This window comes from Ammodytes marinus (genome assembly GCF_949987685.1).
Source record: "Ammodytes marinus genome assembly, chromosome: 21".
Lineage (NCBI taxonomy): Eukaryota > Metazoa > Chordata > Actinopteri > Uranoscopiformes > Ammodytidae > Ammodytes > Ammodytes marinus.
In genome coordinates, this window is record NC_137225.1 from 9,012,434 (window position 1) to 9,034,578 (window position 22,145).

Genomic DNA, 22,145 nt, shown 5'->3' on the forward strand with positions numbered 1-22,145 from the left:
CTTCAAGAGACTGTTAGGAGTCGTATGGCACTGTGGCTGTCTGAGAAACAGCAGTGGAAAAAAATCCATTTACAAATTGCGATATCATTTTGAAGATGAGGGCTGGGGCCTCTGGGGTAGATGCATCTAGCTCCATTAACCTGGGAGTGACCCACATAAATTGAGAGTATACCCAAAACTAGCGCGTTGCTATAGTTAGCTCTGTGCACTCCATCCTTTCAGCATGTTGATATTACACCTATAACACATATGCACCTTTTAAAGCATGGCAATTGGCAAATAATAATCAAACCAATAACACATGAAATAGAAGGGTAAACTCTCACAGCACGAATCTATCTATAAATAAGGCTGGGATTTGGAGTTGTCCATGCTTTAAAAAATTCAGTAAACGAAAAAATATTCTAGTTTCATTAAAGTTTGTTCTTTCTTTTATTGTTAGGCAGAACGGAGCATGTTTACAAAGCGTTGGTGTAGGCTTTTTGGAGTGGACACATTTTTTAAAGTAGCAGGCTTTTGGTTGCAGGTAAAATACTGAGCATACGATGGAATATTCCAATTATATTTCCCTCATTATGCAGCAGGGCAGAAACGATCATTAGACCTCATTGCAAACATGAAACCCTTATTATTATTATATTTTTTTTCATTCCCTCTCCCTGTGGGCTTTTGGAAACCTTGATTCTTCCACAAAGCTCACTGTCCAATTTTCACCTTGTTTTTTTGTTGGTCTGAATATTTATACTTTCAGCTGTCTGTTGCCCTCTCTCCCCATGCCACCAAAGAAGAAGAAAAATAATCATTTTAAACTAGACTATTAAATGTGCCGCCGGGGTGGTCGAAGTTTGCAGGATATTGAGTGGCATATTATTTAGGTATCACTGTGTGCACATCGGCTCTGCCATCTCATCTTCTCCACCACTCGGAGGAATACGTAATTAGCGGCCTCTGCTCTGCATGCTGCATGGTGCAACAGGACCAATTTACACAGGGTTAGATTAGGTAAATCTGTTCAGACCAGGTCCGAGCCCAAGGTGATTACTAATACCACAGAGCCGCCCCCCTTGGCAATGCACACTGCGCAGTACAATCCTGTGTAGGATTCTATCCAATATGTCCTTCCTGAGGCTGAGACTGAATCACTTATCTTAAGCCTTACCCAAAGTAAAACATGCTTTCTCTCAGGGAGAAGACCTCATATCTTCTCAAGGTAAATTCCTCATCGTGCTTGGCAGGGCATCAGCTTTCACCAAACAATGTCAAATTCTACTTATCCGTCAAAGTTTTGGCAAGTTATATTTTGAAAAGTTTGAGATTTGATAACAAAGTTTACTGCTGGAGTTCTTTTCTTGCCAGAGCAAATTCAAAAGGGGAAAAAAATGTATGATTTGACAATAATGGATGGGAGAGGCGTGTTTGTTAGCAGTAGGAGAGCAGAAGACGGATCAAATCTTCAGGTGTACGTGAGTCAAATCAAGTAATGAGACTTGCCGCTGGCTCGTGGCGTGCAGTGTCAGGTGGAGCAATTTCCCTCGCTGCCTTGTCACTTACACACTTTTTAAGGGCGTGCTTTTTTTGAGAGTTGTTTGCTTTGACAAATTATCCCGATCCTACGCTGCAATGCTTTGAAACAGGCTTAAGAAGAAGAACAAGTGGGCCGAGCAACCGCCTCTTAACTCAAATTTGTGCTCTGCTGTGATTGATGAGTGCCTGAACTCCTTTCATAAGCTGCTGCTGTTTCTGCAAGCAATGTATGGTGGGTGAGCCAAAGAAATATATATGGGGCCTGCATTAGATAGGAGGAGGATCATGGAGTGTGCTATATGTGGCTAAACATAAACCATGGAGAACCGTGAGTACTACTCGAGAAGTCAGCAAGTCCTGCGTGCGATTGTCACAACTTCTTTCAAACCTGACTTTTTCTCATGCACTGCTGCTTCTCTCTCTCCTCAAAGTTTCTTTCTTAAGGCACAACAACAGTTGCATGATATAGTCCCCAGTGAAACAGGAACAACCTATGGGATGCTCCCCTATAGCTCCACAAGAATCTGGATGTACTCCCAAATGTAAAGAGTCAATAGTGAGGACCTTGATATAAGGAATATTCTTTGGCTTTATCTTGTACTTGTTCAAAGTGCAATACTTTGCATCAGGACTGCTACAAGGTGGTTTGTGTTATTAATCTCAAGAATTATGATGCAAACATTTGCATAATGCTGCAGTGACACCTCAGGTACTAGGTGTTTGATCAGAATAATAACGGACTACAAAATTGCAACTGTCTCTACAATCAAAGCATCGCTTCATCTAATCCTGTGCAGAGCTGTGCATTCATCAGCAACTAAGCCTTGTTTCTCATATTTTAACACCAAGGTTTGTAGGTAGATACTTTACTTTTCTTTTTGTAACTCCAGACTATACACCGTTCACAACACAATTCTATTTCAACTTTCTCCAGCCTTTCTCCAGCCTTGCAGCCTCCTCTGAGGTATGTGGAATATATTCTCTGCACTCAAATGTCAACCAGTCCCTCCTTCTCTCAGGGCGAGGCTCATGAGCTTGCATGAAACCTAGAGACATCTGTCAAGAGCTGTGATTTATCACAGAACCACCGCCAGTCTGCAGATATATGGCAACATGTAGGCTTCAGCAGTTGACTCCGAGGTGTGTGTGTGTGTGTGTGTGTGTGTGTGTGTGTGTGTGTGTGTGTGTGTGTGTGTGTGTGTGTGTGTTGTGTGTGTGTGTGTGTGTGTGTGTGACTGTGACTGTGTCTGTGTCTTTCTGTCTGTCTGTCTGTCTGTCTGTCTGTCTGTCTGTCTGTCTGTCTGTGTGTGTGTGTGGGGGGTGTGTGTGTGTGTGTCTGTCTGTCTGTGTGCGTGCGTGCGTGCGTGCGTGTGTGAGTGTGTGCGTGAGTGTGCATGCGTGGGTGCGTGCGTGCGTGGCATGTAAACATTTATACATAAGCATGTGTGTTTTCAGCAGACGAGGGAAATGCATTGCAGGATCATACAGCGGTTGACTTTTCATTAATGTGATTACTTTATTTTAAAAATGGTAGGACCATCCCACTAGACCAGCCCATTCAATTTATTAGTTTTGATGATAGGCCGTGAAGAGAAACAGGAGCGTGACTGGAGCAATAGCCTTGGATCCTGGTCCTCTGGGCTCCCAGAGATGGCTGCTTTTTATTCTAGCTATCTAGTCAGGGAGAGAATTTATGCCTGGAGATACATGTGATCACAATTAACTGCAATTAGCTCACTGGTGGGAGAGAAAATTGTCAGTACTGTGAGGAACAGGATTTAATAACCACAGCACTGAGCAGAATTGGAAACAATTGCAGTGAAGTGTCATGATGGTATATTGCAGAAGTTAAAACACTGTGCAAGAGCCTAACGTGAGCAAAGTGGACTGAGAGTAAAGCCACACCAGAAGTGATATATATGCGCGGAGTCGTGGCTGCCGCCTAAAATTGGTTGCCTCTGGGCATGTTGTTTTCGATGAATCAATCATCGGGATGGGTTTGATATTGCACCATGCATGTTGTTGCATTCATGTATTACACAAATATTTCAACACTGGCACAACACAGGCAATGACAGTGTGCCATTCTGTTGCACCTGCTCTGATAGGACAACTTGCACTTTACCTGTCATTGTGATGAACACTGGAGATGACTTTTATTCCTGCTTATTATTCTTCCGCCACTTAACTAGTTCCACATTCTTCGGGGAAGGAACTTCATTCACACATCAAAATGTTCAACACAAGAAGGACACTATTGCTATGACTACTGGTGTGTCCATACCTGTCCCAACACTTTCTGAAACATTTAAGAAGAATTTTTCACCCATTCATTTAAATGGACATTTTGTTGAAAGTAAGAGTGGATGACATAACATGCAGAGTGGGTTTGAAAGAAAAATACGCTTCAACTTCGTCTTTCATTAAAACATAAATAATGGTGCTCTTTCAAATAAAGTACCCACACCGCAGACTAACACATTTCACACTATGAGCGTCAAATTGACAGGGGTGCCATCAAACTGACCAGTCATCTCAAGATACATTTTAGAGGTAAGACAGAAAAGGCTACTTTTCAAAAGCCGTTCAACCAAGAAACAAATTTTCTGACTCAAATGAACCACTCTGATATCATGAAAAAATACAAATGTTATGAAGAGTGTTAATAGTCTTAAGTCATTATGTGAACACAATAAAAGTGTCATTAAGGCATATCTAAGAAAAAACTGTCAGAACAAAGACCAATTTTAGTGCTGACAAAAAAGAGTCATTACATGCTGCCGCAGATCAAAGCAAATAATCTGTAGCATGTCTAGATTTACAGTTAACCTAATTTCCCAGATGAAAATAAAAGCTTATTACACCACCATGAGACTAAATCAGGCTAAATAAACTGAAATATTTCTTCTGCTATAGCCACAACTATATTGTGTATAGAAGCCCTGTTGATTATTCTGAATAGCACCTTTGGATGCAAACGTATTCAAAGTGGGCCACTGTCAAAGAAACTGCAATTATTTCTTCTTCTTAGTTTACAACAGAATACATTCTTACAGTAGTAGAAGGCACGGATGTGAATAATTAAAACGATGATTGTCCTGTTAATTTGCTGAACAGTATTTTAGCTTAAGTACATAAACCTTTGTTGCATTTATTTTTCATTATTATATGTGTACTAAATTCTAGATCAAATCAGCAGATTATCACAGCAGCTATTTGAGCAGGGCCTCGGTTTGTGTTTCCCAGTGTGAGGGTTTCCAATAGTGTATGTATTTATTCACACCCTCCGAGGAAAACCACCCTTGAGCACAACAAATGTATAATGACACTCTCTTCGCTAAAGCCTTTTCCCTCCCGTCGATCCAAATGACATCCTCCTTGACAGTTGCGTTGTTCCCACTATACTTTAAAAGCTAAGATGTGTTGAATGCAAATAATAACGCTCTCTGTTATATTAGTGCAATGATGGAAAGATCAGGTGCCGTACCAGTTACTTAGCAACAGCCCTGGCAGTGTATTGTTGCACCAAAAAGAAAACAACCATATTTAAGCTCTTTTTAATCACTGGCTCTGGATCAAACTCCACTATATAATGGAAGACACAATCCTTAACCATAGACTGTATTAGCTGAGTGTGTAGGTTTGCAATTATTTGGTCCTTTGATGTAATGCATCCTGTAATATGATACTAAAAGGCTTTTCTCATATTGCTCACTTTGTCAGTATGATCACCTGACTGAGTTTGGACTGGGTTGCAATTTCATGAACGTTGTGTTTACGTCTTTGCCTACTGTATAATGTGATTATCACCCAACTATGCCGTTCCGTTTAGATCTAGAGCGTGTTACTGTATTTTAGCTAACGTTCTTGCTTTTATGGTGCAACTTTAGTGTTTTGGTACACTCTTATTCACTCTTGTGTTTCTAGTCATATTAGGAAGTTAGTTTTTAAGCACAACTGTTTTGATGAATCCACTATAAACCACCTATACCCATCACCAAACTGCAGTCAAGGTTAGCTAGCTAGCAGGTGAACACAGCAAAGTGCATAGTATTGAATATATCTAAAACAGAGAGTAAATATTTCAATCAAATGGTTGGGGCGTTGTGGTGTAGTGGTTAGAGTGTCCCCCCCATGAGGCTCAGTCCTCGCAGGCTCGCGGCAGACCCGGTTTGAATCCGGACCGTGGTCAGTTCTCTGTATGTCATTCCCCTCCCGGCCCCATTTAATCCCTGTCTCTCTGCACTAGAAATAAAAAATTTGAAATACAAAAAATAATCTTAAAAAAATAAAAAGGGTGTCCGTATTTTTCTCCGTGTTTGGTCAATGTTGAAAAAGTTGTTGTGCTGCTCACAAGCGTCTTTAACATTTACAGATCTTATCTACCTGGATTCTCAGATGAACACACTGTAACCCAGGTAGTGTAAAACTTTATATTTCAGGTAAATAAAAGTTTCTTACTGTCTGTAGCCCACAGAAGTTCCCCTGTTGTGTAATGCAGTTTTTATTCTCCATTTTTAACACATGTATATCTCTGCATATCCATCCTCTCAAATGAACAGGAAACATAATTCCTGTGATGATGCATTATTTGCCCAAACAAACACCTCATGCTGTAACCTGTGTAATTGCTCTTCTTACATATAGATGTTTCAATAAAACAGTAATTACAGAGAGAAATCCCAGCAGTCCCATTAAGTGCACATTGGCTGTCAAGTTATGGGAGGATGATTAATCACACAAACAGTTGCTCATTTTTAAATACATCCTTAATGCACTTTTTTTCTTCAAGGGCTATACATCACCTCCTCTACACACACTGTGTTTGATGAAGGCATAAACTTTTTACTAGGCTCTTGGAACCTTGTTGCGCAAGAGAACGGCTGGTTTGTGGTGTATTTTTCTATTAATGTGCAGACTTTGATGGGGCCATGCCATAAGTCTGACGTCCCATTATTCCAACAGGCAGCCCAATATTCCAACATATTTCCCAGTGGACCGATAGGCGGTGAAGTTAGTTTAAAAGCTATATAGTGCGAAACCTTTTCATATCAATGAATGTCCGATACATTCAAGCCAATGCCAAATGCGTTAAAACAAGTGGATCAAGCCTATCAGCTCCTCAGAAGTCTTTCTGTATTTCTAAGTATGGCAGCGTTTACAAACTGGTGTCGCCCCCCAATGCTGCCACAGGAGATCAAGAAGAGGCCATGAAATGTTTCAGTTGGTGATTCTACTGCTAAGACAAAACCTTGACGTAGCCTACAGCAGAAGGTCTACAATCCATGCTCGATCACCGAGGGCTAACCTCATGTAGATGTGGCAGCAGTGTTGTTGTAATTACTCAGAAATCCTCATGGGGGCGACATAAGTTACGCACTTTAGCTTTGAGTTAGATATTCAACAGACGTTTATCAGCGACTCCATCGGTTTTGTGTAAACTAGACAGTATTTTATTGACGTCCCTGAATCAGTATGCCTGCCTGTCACTTGCGAGGGCTGGTGGTGGGTGAGCTAACTCCTCCCGCTGACTAGTGCGGACAGTAGAATATCCAACTTCAAACTAACTTCACTGCCTTGATCCGATGGGAGATATATGTCGGACTTTTGAGATGTCGGAATAATAGGACGTTGGTATTACCGGCAGTCTCCATTCTGAGGCCACATGTACAGGAGTCGATTCCCTGAAAAGGGTAAGGTGATGTCGTAACTCACCCTTGTTCACCTCCCACTGCACAGAAAGCACAGTAATAAATTCAGAGTCAGGGACCTCTTATATTTTCCCCCGTCCCCGCCTGTTGTCATTCACCATTTTATTCCCCAGCACCCTTGTCTGCCCATCCCTCTCCCCTCTGTCCTCATACAGCTCTCTCTATCACAGATCCTTCCATATATTTGATCCAATTTCCACGACCTAGCAGTTCATCTTAGCCCTCCCCTATTTACAATGTCATTCTACTCTCCCCCCCCCCCCCCCCTGTTCACAGTGTGGTGCAGTGTGGAGTAGAGCTGGACATTAATCTGCCACTGATGAGCCCCCACTGCACCAGACAGCTCATGGCTGCTTATCAGGCATTGGCCAAGATTACAGTAGGACCATCACCAAGTGGAGTATGCCACGGCAGAGTTTTAGCAAGAGGAAAAGACTTTGGCTAAAGACTTTGCCATTGCTTTTTCAGGAGCGTCCATTGAGACTATACACTTCCTTTTTTTCATTTCATAGTTAACTCCACTGTAATTGCAGCCTACAGATGCACTATATGGCAGACTAAGCAAGTGGAGAACGAGAATCCGTTTAATTACGTATCGATTGAGCTCCATTATAGCACGAGTTCAGCACAACAAATGAAAAACAAATGTGAGGTGGACACAGTTTATCCTTCAGTCTGTCTTTCCTTCCGCTATCCTTCCTTCCTTCCATCCATCCATCCATCCATACATCCATCCATCCATCCATCCATCCATCCATCCATCCATCCATCCATCCATCTAATCTTGGTTGTACATGCATCTCCTTTTTTTTTGCCGAAACAGTCTCATCTCAGCACTTAACCTCTTATTTGCATAAGTCATTATGGCTGTGAGGAGTTAGCAGGCTATAAATTGTCTTAAGTGTTCCATCCATCGTTTTGTGAGGTTCAAAATGCCCAAGCAATTTTTACATTTTCTTTGACTAATGGAGACAGAAAGAGCATCCATCGCTGCGACATCACTCATTTGTTTGATGAGCCATGCAGTTTTCTACTTCAATCACTTGCACAAACACTACCTGACTGGTGTAGGGAATATTGTCTTTCACAGGTTAGTGTGAGTGATTATTTAAGTTATTTTTCAGGAAGTTTTTCAGTATTCTTCCCTTGGCCAGTTGAATTTAAATCAGAAAGGTTTTTTAAAACCCTCAGCAGAGGTAAGTACTTTTGTATTGAATACTTTCTCTTACTGCCAGCGTCAGTTACAGCAAATGTTTGTTTTTGCCAAAAAAAATGGGAAGCAGGGGTACCTTTCCTGATCCATCAATATAACATAGACCAGAACAACACTGGTATCTCACAGTGAAAACAGGAAACTCAATAGAAGCGCTGTGGCCTTTTTTTCCTTCTTTTTTTGGAAGAACATAGATTTTTCCTCCAGCGCTTCTGACAGATTCTGAAGTAAAAGTGTTGGTGCACAGCTGGGACCCCAGAGAGCTGGCTCTCAGTGTATTTGTTTGTGTGTGTGTGTGTGTGTGTGTGTGTGTGTGTGTGTGTGTGTGTGTGTGTGTGTGTGTGTGTGTGTGTAGGCCTGTCTTTAAGGCCACATCCAAGAGCTGACTTGACGTTCCAGACCGAGAGCAGAACAGAGACAGAGTGGAAGTGTCCTTTTTAATGATAAAACACAGGAGAACTTGGGTGAGGACTGAAGCCGTCTGCTCACTGCACTAATGCAACAAGACTTCTGCACAGCGGTACAAGCTTTCAAACCCAATGAAAACTTCCATCTCTCAGCAGACACTGCCATGGTTGGAATCAAGAACAAGGCTTGTTGTAAGATAACATAACTTCTGTTGTCACCGTGCACTGGTATAGGTAGCAAAGTTGAAACTGAGCCATCCCTCTGTATGTAAACAGAATGTTGTAGTTGACTGGAAGCAAATACGGATCACTATTACCTTCCTCCTTATTAAGTGTACACACACACACACGTTAGTATGGCTATTCTTGTGAGGACATTCATTGACATAATGTATTCCTTAGCCCCTTACCTAAACCTAATTTGTACTTGAACCTTAGAACCTTGTCTTAACTCTCAAACATCCCTTTAAATGCCTGTCCCAAAGTGAGAACCGGCTAAAACTCAAATTGGTTCTCAAAATATCACACACACACACACACACACACACACACACACACACACACACACACACACACACACACACACACACACACACACAAACATACACATTTGCCAGATGGTAGATAAACCTTGGTTTTAACTTGCTGTTTACTCCTGAAACTACCACAACAGTAGACCAAAAGCTAAATGATTTGGACATATTGTCACTTGCCCAATTAAGGCGCACATCCTTGCAGAGTGTGGGAGGTTCCAGTTACTCTCCCCCTGCTCATCATCATCATCTTGTACTTTTCTGCACCAAGAAGCGGCATGTTAAGCAGGGTCTCTTTCTGAGATCTCTCAGCTCATTGACACAAAGTGCATCTCTCCCCCCCCCCCCCCCCCTCCCACACTTGGCTCGCTCGACACTTCCATAATAACGGTCATTATCTTCAGCACACATCTCTCTGCTTCATTTAAGCCGTTCTTAACAAGGGGTATCCATCACGGAGGTGCTGCACTCCGGCGGTCGCCATGACCTCCAGTTCTATGATTTATTCCCGTTTTGGCTCTGTCTTTGCTGGCTTCAGCTGTGAGGAAGAAAAAAAAATGCCAAAGTGAACCTTTTTAATTACAGAGTCACAATTTCAAACTTCATCAGTCCTAGGCGCTTGCTGCTGGACAGGGTGACATAAGCAGCAGGCGGCAGGCTCTCCGTCTTATGGCAGGGGTCGTTTTTTTCAAAATAGGGGACGAGGGGGGCATGTTACTAGGGTAGGTAATTAAGGACAGTGTAGCTCCAAGTGAACTTCATGGTTCTAAAATGATTCACCAGGACTGATGGCACTCTTGTCACATTGATGGAACTTACCTCCTTGTTGCAGCATGTGTACAAGTTGTTGTCATTTCTCCCAACAACAAATTGGAGCGTTGCATTAAATGGAGGCTATGCATCATGTGTGTGTGTGTCTGTTTGTGTGTGTACTACGTGTGTGTGGGAGATGAGATTGGTGGTGCTGTTAGGCGCACACAGCATCATTATTTTGATTTTGTCCTCCTCTGCTCGTGTGACTTGGCAAAGCAGTGGGACGCTGAGAGATGATGCCGGCGAGGTGCACTCAGCGCCGCCTGGACAAACACAAGGACAGCTCCACCTTCCACTCCACTGTATTAAACCAATTATTCACCATCAGGGATTGTTTTCCTGCGACAGGGAATGTTTTGTTTACTCGCCTCTGAAAATGTGGCGAAATGGGGTTGTCATCCACGGCGCGCGGGCGGCCCGAGATTGTAAACATGTTTTTCTCTCTCCCCCCCTTTCCTACAAGAGGATAAATAAGAAGACTTGCTGTTAGAAGATTTAATTGTGAGAAGCCTCTCTCTCTCTCTCTCTCTGGGGCTCTGCGCTGCATTAAGAAACCCATCGCGAAAAGCCTTCAATTAGCTGAGTACGCCTTCATCTTCTGACCAAAGTCACCTTGAACAATCAGATTATCTCCAAGTTTAAATAAAACAATCACTCCCAATCAATCCGAGTTCATTAGCTCTCCAAAAGATTGCAATTGCCTCTCAGAACGTGCCAAGAAACCCTTACAGTCACCTCTCATTCACTTTCACACACTTGTAAAACTCAATGTGCGTAAGGTCATCTGCAAACACACCTGTACACACAATAAAAGAGAAGCAGGAGACAAAAGACTGTAATGTACTTTAATTCCTGATCACACAAGGCACAGTTGTGTTTGTTTTAACCACACTTTGTGAGATTTAGGACAGATTCATGGGGCTTAGAAAAGTTGCAGTCGACTGGGGCAGACACAGTGTTAGTGAGACAAATTTAGAGCTGCGCATTATTACTGAGATTTACACCCTGTCCTCTTATCCATTACAGTATGATGATGATAAATCGTCTTCACATCCAAGGTCTTTGTTTACAGCGATGACACATTTTTAGGATAACATACATTAAAACCTGTCTTCATTATCTTTAAAATACATCCACAGTGTCCTTGATGGAAATATGATAATGCTACATGATAACATCCAGTTAGTTTGAGATCGAGGTGCATTTTCAAATCAGCATTTAGTAAAAAAGAATAATATGTTTTTCTATCAACTTCAGTCTTCTGATAAAAAACAGGGTGCATTTAGAGGTGGTTTGGTACATTCCAAAAATATCTCAATGACGATAAACAATTGACTGTGTGTGTGTGTGTGTGTGTGTGTGTGTGTGTGTGTGTGTGTGTGTGCGCGCACCTGTGTGTGTGTGTGTGTGTGCGCGCACACCTGTGTGTGTGTGTGTGTGTGTTTTGGTAAATAACTACAGATTGCTGCGCTGTTTCCATCTACGTCAGAGCAATAAGCCGCTCTCAGCCTCATCAAAGTCACTCCATCACAGCCCAGGGACTGAAATGCCTTTCCCCCTCCTGACAGGAGAGGCTTGTCCGCACTAAAAGCATTTTCACGCTGCAAGACCAATCTCCAGCCCTGTTGGCTCGACCAAGGTCACTTCTGTTCAAACAGCAAAAGCACAAGATGATGTAGAGAAGCGATACCCCCGGGGTCAACACAGTACATTCCATCTTGGTAGCATTGGAGTGGTGCTTCAGCAATTCACAAATTTGCCACGGTTCTAGAGGGTACAGTTGAGAATGCTGATATTTCTATTTTATTCTTTAATTTTTTTGAAGGTGTAAAAAAGAACCCAGCAAGGGGGTTGCAAAATGCCCTTATCTCCTCATATCCACAGTCAACCCCAGATGTCCTGTAAGTAACGTTTCTCCTCTCTCAGCGAGGCCAGTGTCTTCATGGCGTCCAGCTGATCCACCTGAAGCTCCGTCTTGATCATCTCTATCAGGGTGTCGTTCACGTCCTTAGCCATGTTCTTGGCATCTCTGGTGAAAGAAAAGAAAAAGGACAATCAATAGGCATGTTTCTCCAGACAGTCCTATGTGTGTCAGAGCACAGTGACAAGCCCATGTTTATAGGAAAAGGACAAAAAAATAAAATAAAAAAGGCTGCCAGTCCAAAAGTGCATCATGGAAGGAAATTGCTGAACTCTCTATCTTGTGTTGCAGCATATTGGAGGAAATCCATCATCCTGTGGACCTAAAGTCATATTATTCTACTCCCAGGAATTCAACCTGGCCCGATGTCTCCCAGATAATTTACTCAAATGTAAGCAGTGGAAGCGGCCTGGGAGTGAGGAAAGAGGACAAACATGACAAAAAAGTGATATTGAGCTATATAAATGTTCACAAGACCTGACTTCTTTTATGCCCGTGTGTGTATTGCTCTGTCTTGTTGTAGTCTTAGTACTGACAGAAACAATGTGTTGTGATACAGAGATGTATAAACCATCCCATGCTATAAACTGTACAACATGTTGCATCAGTGTGAGATCAGCAGAAGCAACGTTAGCCAAAGGTTTCAAAAACTGTGATAACTTGCCTTGAAGCATCCGAACAGGCACGTTATCTTAATTTTTTTATGAGTTAAGCTCCTAGCTGCAGAGGAGAGCCAGCCATTGACCGACAGGTAAGGCCGGCAGCTGGGCTTTCCTCATGGATACATCATGTGTCCACTGCATTGCTTTAAGTGTGCCTTTATTGCCTTTGTCTGTGATTTTAATAAGTTAACCGAAAACACTTTGTTTTTTGTACTATGCGATAAGGTAGACATTTTCTGTCCCATATGAACAACGAATGTTCTACAGTATATGCACATTTACAAGTAAACTCAAACCTTCAGAGACACACTGCGAGCTGACATGAATAGACCTGGCATGCAAATATTACCCTGTGTGCAGAAAAGAACTGTGTGTGAGAAGCTCTACTTTTCACACAGATGTGCCGGAACATGACACAACCATGCCAGGTGAGCAGTGGGAAGAAAGTAAAGAAAAATAATTAAAAGGAGAAGTAAGTGATTTTTTTTGTTAATAAAGGTGTTAAAATCACTCTATATCCATACCGCAATCACTTAAACAGTATGCACAGTTCATAACATAGGTCTCCCAGTCATTCAGCTTTGCAGTAATTGCCAGTTACAATTTTGAGTACCACACTCGTTTTTATCCAATCAGGAGACAGAGTGCTATAAAGAGGCGGGTCTCTGTGCCCATGAACGAAGACTCGCTGCTCTCCCTCGTGGCACTATCTGACGAAGATGTCTGCATGTTCATGTGGTGGTGATGTAGAGACGAGGGAGGGGACTGCTAACTGCAGTCACTGACAGGAAGTTAGCTAAAAGGACCATATCACTTACTGCTCCTTTTAAGGTTAAAAATAAAACTGAATTATTATTATTATTATGGATGTCAGCCTTACCCGCAGACATAGAGGCAACCGTTCTGTTTGAGTAGGATGTCGGTGATGTGACGGCTGTTGAGTAGCAGGTTGTGTTGGACGTATCGGGGTCTTGTCTTGGCGGTGATGGCGTCCCCCTCCCGTTCCTTCTTCTCTTCCCCCTGGTCATCTCTGGAGAAACACGCCTTGAGGTGGCTCAGTGTACTGCTGGACACAAAGCCCTCCAGCTCCTCTCTGGACAAAAGAGACACATCCAAACATTCCTAGTCTTTAGAAATCTATTTCTTTTCCCTACAAGGTTATGCCTGTAGCCTTATACAGGTTGTGTGCTAAAGCTTTGTGAAAAGTATTTTGAAAGCTAGAATAAAGAGCGCTGTGATTCAATTGCTCGAGTGGAGAAAAGATTATGTGAAAGTGAACAGCAAGGCCAAACTTGTTGGATAGCACCTGTCCTTTTTTTTTCTTTAATGCAATAAGTAAATAAAATATACATATTTTTTTCCTGAGAAATAAATGCAGCAACTGCTGCTGGCTTATTAATGCAAAGTATTCTACACAGGTTTGATACTTGACTGTTTATCCCACTCACATCAAACGCTTCCTTAAGATATTTAACAATAGCTTCATGAGCCTAACATGACATATGACCCCTACTATGTTTCCTAAGAACAAAAGAAAGTGTCAAGCTCGATAAAGCAGAACACTGACGAGCAAAAGGTCTTAGCAAAACCGTGCCAGACAACCAATTTGTCTTGTTTAACAGGAGAAGTGCGAAGAAAAAATATGGATTTCATAAGCAAGGTTGAGTTACAGTTATAAGCATCTTTTTTTTCTACAATCAATCCTGCTTGCAGTTCGGTGCAACCTTGCTCCCTATCTGTGGTGTGTGTGCCAACTCTTCCTTCTGCCTCTGTGTGTGCGCTGTGTGTGCGCTGTGTGTGTGTGTGTGTGTGTGTGTGTGTGTGTGTGTGTGTGTGTGTGTGTGCGCGTGCGTGCGTGCGTGTGTGTGTGTGTTCTACAGGGCCTGGGGTGCTATTGGAATGGAAGGAAAAAAGAAAGGTGGTGAGGGAATAAGGGTTTACTGTGGCTGAGAGCATCTTGTTTAAAGTCAAGCAGTTGGAATGAGCAGAGACACGCACATTGAACACACATACACACAGGAGCGCAAACACACACACACACACACTCATGACAAGCCGCGCCTCCGAGATCATGGGTGAAGGTCTTTGCCTCGGGGGTCTGTGTTTTGCACTAACCCCCTTAGACTAAAGCTGTATTTCAATAATGCCGAGAAGCTGCGGTGTGAGTACCAAAGGGAGAGATGAGAATATTGATGTCTTTCTTCCAGAACTGTTGCTTCTCTTGCGATGTTTAGCATCTAACCTTTGATTTAAAGTCATTAAAAAGAAATAATCTCATACTCTTGTCAAAGATGTGTGAGCTTACAAAGTCCGTTTGAACATGAGAGCACTAACGGGGGAAAAACAAGGAGAAGGATGGCGTAGTGATGTTTGTTTGACGCCTGAGTATGAATCATCGGAGATTGATAGCCGTGTGAGAGGAACCTGGCGGATGACAAAAGACAGTGGGAGCGCTACAGTCGATGGGGTCTTTTTTCTGAGAGCCGAGACCTGTCAGACTCCTCGGTGTGTTTATACACATAACAGCCCGTGGCAATATCCTGGACCCCGACGTGAACCCACAGCAGGCCCTCTAGGTATGTTTCCCCGGCACAGCCCTGAAATCACTTGCGATAAAGATTGGCTGAGAGATAGGATAGGTGAAGCAGAGGCACAAGTTTGATGTGACAAGCAGGCAGATTGGCATCAACCTCTCAAAGGGATGTTAAGTGCTTGGGCTGATTGAGGTGCATCGCAAGCCTATTTCTTTTTTCTTTTTTTTTTCCTGGTGGAAAACTTCAGAACACCATTTTGGAGGTGGTCCCATCCTGTCTCCTTTTTTTTTTGTAATATTTATGAGCATAAAAAGCTAGACGTCTATGCTATAAAACATTAAACTCCTACTAACAACATATTCAGATGAACTCTCTTTTTTAAATCTGGGATAGTGATAAAAAGAATGCCACTAACTGTGCTTAGCAGGTTGCCGCATTCCACAGCAAATGCCATCATATCGCATTTACTTTTTGGAGAAATCCAACAGAGATGAAGGCAGCCAGGCAATTCAACTACAGTTATGCATAGCTCTCATTTTGCTTACCCATTTAAATTAAGTACAACTCTTCACGGGTGGCTCATAAAAAACACAGACTAATCGCCTCGGCCAACACCATCAGAGAAGCCCACACTGTGAGCAAACACCGCCTATACTACCTGGCAGTCAGTTGGTATTTAACGAAGGGATAGAGGGAACAAAGGGGAACCAACAACAGCCTCTGTGATCTGCGATTAAGAATGCTAATCCCTTCGCACTGTATAATCCTGCGAATAGAAGTCGATCAGTGGTGCCATTGAGTACACACACGCACACGCACGCACGCGCACGCACGCACGCACGCACGCACACACACACACACACACACACAAACACACACACACCCACCCACACCCACACACACACACACGTGAGGCTGATATCAGCGAGAGCCGATCAATGCGTAGTCAGGAGAGAGTCAAACCAAAACAAACTCTTCAGAGTATTATGCAGCTTAATGTCAGTCTGCAATGCCTTTGCAAAACAAAAGGTCAGTCCAAGAAATGTAGTGTAATATTTGTACAATTTAGTTGCACTCAATTCGTTTTTTTTACCCATGACACTATGTACCGATGGAGGAGATAATGTAAGGTAATACTTGTTCTGTATATGTTGTGTAATGTATATGACGCGCCCCACACACATCCTGCGTCTACCGCAGGAGCGCGTCGCCTTACCTTACTGCTGCCTCTCTCGGACTTTTCTCGGACACACATGCAACGTCTCAGCAGCTGCTGCTGCTTGTTGGAAGTTTTATTTTGAAGGGGACACACCAGGAAATGGTGAAACTACAGCGAAAGCTGCCAGTATGAAGTCAATATGACTCTCAGCAGAGTATTTCAAAAATCACTTTACTGATTTATACGGGAGAGAGAGAGGGGGGTGTGGTCGGGGAAGAAGAAGGCCGTAGACACAGATAGAGCAACGGAAAACTGTTGCGCTCATCATGATCTTTTTTATTTCTTCACTATATTGGATCTCTATATGTGTCATTTATCCAAAAATGAAATGCCAGAACTAATTGAAAATTAGGTTTTGAATCCCTCGGATTTTGATTGCACAATTACATCGTGAAATAAAGGGATTATTTGCGTATACGACTGAGGGATGTTTTATTTTGAAATAAACACACCGGGTAAACGTGTAACTAGAGTGAATGCTGCTGGTATGACTGTCAGCAGAGTATTTCTCTATCAGTTAAAGCACAGAGACGCGAGAGAGACGCGCTGCTCTCAGAAAAAAATAGGCGAGCCTCCTGAGGTGAAGGGGAGCGGCGCTGCAGACGTGCCTCCGACGCGCCTCAGCAGTGCGTCTGAGGTTGGATGTGTGCTCGCTCTACGTTGATTTCACAGTCTGTGACCAAAAGTCAGACGCAGACGCGAGGTAGACGCGCAGTAGAGGTAGGATGTGTGTGGGGCGCGTGAGGAGCACAAGTTAGTGGCTCCCTCCTGAGCATACAGCCAAAATAAAACACTGCCTCCGCCTCAGTTCCTGCGTAGTGCACAGATTGTGTGTGTTGGTGATGAGCACAAGACCAACAACCCTCCAGGTACGAAACAGCAGGGTTGTGGTTCATGGCATTTGACCAAAACTGCATCTAGTACTGCATCTGCTTCACTTCACAAGTGGCGCGCTTGTAAGCAAACAGTAGCTTTTTATGTCATTTTCTATATACCAGCCAAACACAGCAGCGTAAGCATTCATTTGGAGTCGTGCTTCTGGCCGGCTGACAAATGTAAATCCAGTATTCACTCTCATTTTAGTACCGTTGGGTCTCCACTGAACCATGAAAAAAATATTTAGTGTTTGCTGCTAAATGCTACGCTGTGTTTACCAGCTAGCCTTTTCTGTCTGGTGTTTCATGCTGTGCAGGTAGCATACAGTGGGGCCATTACAACTTCTTTTTCTCCTGCAAACTTTAAAAACCAAACTGATGAGAGCAGTGAGATGAAACAAACCAGTAAAGCTACTGGCCGTTAAAAACAAATCATTGTGCTTAATGTTGCTCAAGTGCGCTGTAGAGATGAGGAGAACTTAAAGAGATAAATGATGACGAAAATATCTCTCTGAGTTTGTCCCTACGAGTGACACCCTTTACATAGATACATTTTTAATATTAAATGATCAAAAATGTCAACCTGGTTGTTACCTAAAACATTATCAGAGTTGCTCTTCAAAGAAAGGAGGGAAATTAACCCCTCTGAAAAGATTTTTTATGTCAGGATTTGTTCCTATTAAGGCAAGAAAGAAAGAAAAACCTTTTCTCAACTGAGGTTTTATATGTTACCCAAGGGCTATCACGATCCAACCATAATAGGAAGTCACATAACCTCTATTTTACTCTCTGCTTTGAGTGACAATTACATGCCAATGCAACAAGATGCCAGTACCTTCTCACACATAGGAGAAAACATTCTTTACCTTGGCTGACAGACCTTGTTTGCTTTCTTTACATAACATCTTACAACAAGTCCTTGAGCTGAATGCTTGTTGCAGTCCATGTGTGTGGTGGTTGAACAAAAGAACAGCGACATCATGAATACAGATAGAGAAAGTTGTTATTACGCAGGTCAAGGATTTTAATATGTGGGGATATGCAGTGGCAAGTTGAAGAGGGATGTGTGTATGGAAAGCAGTATATATCCGGCTCACAAAAGGTTGAAGAAAGTGTGAATAGAATAGGTTGCTGGGTCTGCAAATAAGTGACTGAACTGGAAAAAAAAGAAAAAAGAAACACAGCTTACCTGAACAGGTAGTCTCCGTCTCTGTGGCGACAACCAAAGAACAGCCAGGTGTCTCCAAACGAGGCCTCGGGGTGCTCCTGCCTCTCCTTCTCTCTGAGAGTCAAACAAACGGACGTTAGCGGTCAATCAATACTAACAGACGACCGGGCCAGATGGAGGAGAGGAAGTCCTTCCTCGCAGCGGAGGTTACAGAAGAGTAGTGACACCATTAAGCGCTGTCTGCAATGACAGTGCAACGACTGCCACAATTGCCCTAATGCACGGAATAGACTGTGTGTGCCGCGGCGAGGACATTATGTGTATTATTAAATTCCACCCAAACAGAAGGATAGATCCCATCAGTATAAATGGTTACTGAAAATGAAACTAGGCCTCGTGCCCTCTGTGTGTGTTTGTATGTGTGTGCTTGTCCAATTGAGTGTAAAAAAAGAAATAAAACGCTGCTGCAAAAGTGATTCCTCTTGGGGTCTTGGTGTTTGGCAAAGCTCCCAGAATCCTTTGCAGGCAATGGCAACGCAATGGCACAAAGCAGCTCCGGAGGATGCTGGTATCTATCCAGCACACCTGCTGCAAAAGGTGACAGCTCTCCCCCAGATAAAAACAGCTGACCCCCCCCCCCCCACACACACACACACACACACACACACCTTTCATGATGACATCAGTCTATGACTCGGGCAATATCTGTTACACCCGTCTGGAGGGAGGAGAAGAGAGAGGGGTTTTGAAGGGGATGAGCCACGGCAAAGGGCTGAGGAACGCCACAGAGACACATTGAGGTTGGGACCCTTTGTGCTGCGCTGCTGCAATCTGAGGATAAGGTGCTGCTTCCCCTGAACCCCAACCTTTCATATTCACTTAAAAAATCAACTGTGCTTCATTTTTTTCAGCATTCACAAAAATAAAATGGCCGCCAAGTCTTAAAGTTGGAGATATTGTAATTTTGTGTAGGGACTCTAAAGCCCATTGAGGCAAATGGCTATTTGTGATATTGGGCTAAATAAAATAAAAATTATTTGATGATTTGATTTGAGACAGAATGACAAAATTCTGGAGAATGCTTGATGTCAAAATCACTTTTTATCAAAATCAGTGAGTATCTCCTGACCATCCACTACCTGTCCGCACTGTTTGTGCTCTGAAAAAAAGACATTATTAATACACAACCTAGGCTCTGTAAACGGGTATGTAGACAAAGAGTATGTAACAAAGGGTCCCCCAAAGCTACCAATAAACCCATGTACAGAGCCTAGGGCTATATATTAACATTGGATTTTCTTTCAGTGCACACAGTACGGACAGGAAGCATTCGTGAGGAGATAAACAATTAGAACAATAATTGTTATAATACATTGTCAAACTGTGTTAAAATTATATACACTACTTCTTCCTTGTAAAAGTTGTTTTCATGTTTTTCCCATTATGTAAATTACACTTTGGAACATGATTGGTGTCCAAACTACCGTAGCTTTGATGTCCATCCATGTCTGTAAATACAGAAGATTTTAAGGTAAAGATGACTGAATCTGCATCAGCGTGGGTATTTCAAAATTCTTGTTGGCAAGGTTGTTGTTGTGTTTTCAACAGAATGATGAAATACAGAGGACAAGACACAAGGAAAGAGCTTTGACAATAAATCAAGTAGATATCAAGTAGATATGTCAAAACCACTGTCAACATTAAAAAAAATATATATATCAGGAGGAAGATTTTAGCTACTACACTAAAGGGAGGCGTCAAAAAAGTCGGGGAAATTGTTATTAGCTGGGTTTAGTTATCCATGTGAGCATTTACAGTTTTTCCTTTGCTTTAATTTATGTATTTTTAATTGTTGATTAGATTAAAGTGTAAAGTGTTTTGAAAAAAAAAGGATGGATCAATCCTTTCATAAGTTGCATCAATACACTAATTAGCCTGAGGTGAAAAAAATAATCAGTGCCAAAGTCTGTGAATACTAAAACAGAGCTTCGTCCTCGTTTATTAATTGAGAAGTTGACCAGTTTCTAAATATGCTGTGGAGAAGAAGCTTGTTTTATTTTAATGTCTGTGAATGGGGCTCAGTAACAGAGCTGTCTGTCAGACTTGATCCACTAAACACTTAGAACCCCAAACCATTAGCATCCTGGACTAGATTCTTCTGATCTGCAAACAGCCTCAAGTAAACTCATTGTAATGTGGCTCGTCATCTCGCTCTCCTCTCACTGCCTGCCCTAAAGGGATCAATACCAATATGAAAAACTTGGATTCCATTCTGAGTGGACCACACCGGCGCCTTTCTCTGAATACAAATCACATCACATCATATCCCCACACTATAACAGCCTGCATTACAATCCCAGGGGGGGAGAAGGGGGGGCAAAGGCAGCATCTATACAGAGCACTCAATTTGGGTCAAAATCAGCAGCGGTTTCCTTTCAGTGCCTTGATTCAGATGATCAGCAAGAGGGGGAAACTGCACGGGAAAGCTGAGGTGAAGACTTGGTAAACATGACAATTATCTCGTATCTATAATCTGTTTTTCTTTGCAGCTCCACGTGAGAGGTGCCGAGTGGCTTTCAAGGCATGAAAAAAATAAATACAATAACAGCTTGAGACTTAATCACTGAAATTGCGTTGCGAAATTACGCCCATATTTTTTTTCAAGGTGCCGAACTCAAAATGTTTTCAAAACACAGAACAATGCGGAGTAGCGAGATGCTGCAGCCTAATTGTAATCAGCTGTCTGGTTAGGCTGATAAAAGCTCAATACTTGTTCACACAAACTTTAATACAACTTGTCATATTGAATAAGCAAAGCATGCCTACTGGCAAACCTAAGTGTTAAACTTAACAAACCGATTTTTTTCCCCAAAGAGAAGAGCTTATTATAGCTGTTAAGGTGATTACGTCGAAACACAATATTTGTTTAACTGTCACTGCTCCCACCTAGAGGGAGAGAAAATCACAGAAAATCACAGAAAATCCTTCCAAGCAAAGTACAGCAATCAATAGCAGACTACTGGCGGGCCTTATTAAAATCTCCTGGTACCAACAAGAGAGCCCCTGACCTTTAAAGACTCTTGTTCTACTTTATACCAGCGCTACAAACTCAAACAAAGTACCAAAAACAGCCATCGATAAACAGTAGGGGAGGGAGGTCGGAAGATCGAAGTGTCCCCGTGTTGTTTTTGTTGCTAACAGGACCCTTTTCTCAGGCCTCGGGCAAGATTCGGCGTCCCGTTGACAAACTGATGATTGTTATCTCCTATCGGAATAGCAGCGCCAGCCACCGCGGCTTTGTTTGGAATCTCAAGTTCAGATTCTTCAAAGTGCCACGCGTCGTGACAGGTTTCACAATCCTCAAGCACAATACACAGGTGGCAGAGGGAATATAAGAGAGAGAGAGAGAGAGAGAGAGAGAGAGAGAGAGAGAGTCAAGTTGTTGAATTGGTTCAAAAGTTTATACTCCAACTTGAGGTATCTCTCAAAAAGTAAAGAAGATTGAAATATAATAATAAAGTAAATTTAGAAAAAAGTAACATACTACAAAACATTCAACTCTCAA

At 42.4% G+C, this 22,145-nt stretch overlaps 1 protein-coding gene across 1 annotated transcript in view; it reads right to left on the minus strand.

The window, feature by feature from the left end:
• Nucleotides 1-11,057: 11,057 nt before the first annotated feature.
• mtrr (5-methyltetrahydrofolate-homocysteine methyltransferase reductase) overlaps nt 11,058-22,145 on the minus strand; it is a 30,296-nt gene continuing 19,208 nt past the window's right edge. The window contains exons 13-15 of the mRNA XM_080050519.1: nt 18,602-18,694; nt 13,665-13,877; nt 11,058-12,230 (exon numbers count right to left, since the gene is read on the minus strand). Of these exons, the coding sequence (XP_079906645.1) occupies nt 12,086-12,230; nt 13,665-13,877; nt 18,602-18,694 (451 nt within the window). The 3' untranslated portion in view covers nt 11,058-12,085. The remainder of the gene's footprint in view (nt 12,231-13,664; nt 13,878-18,601; nt 18,695-22,145) is intronic.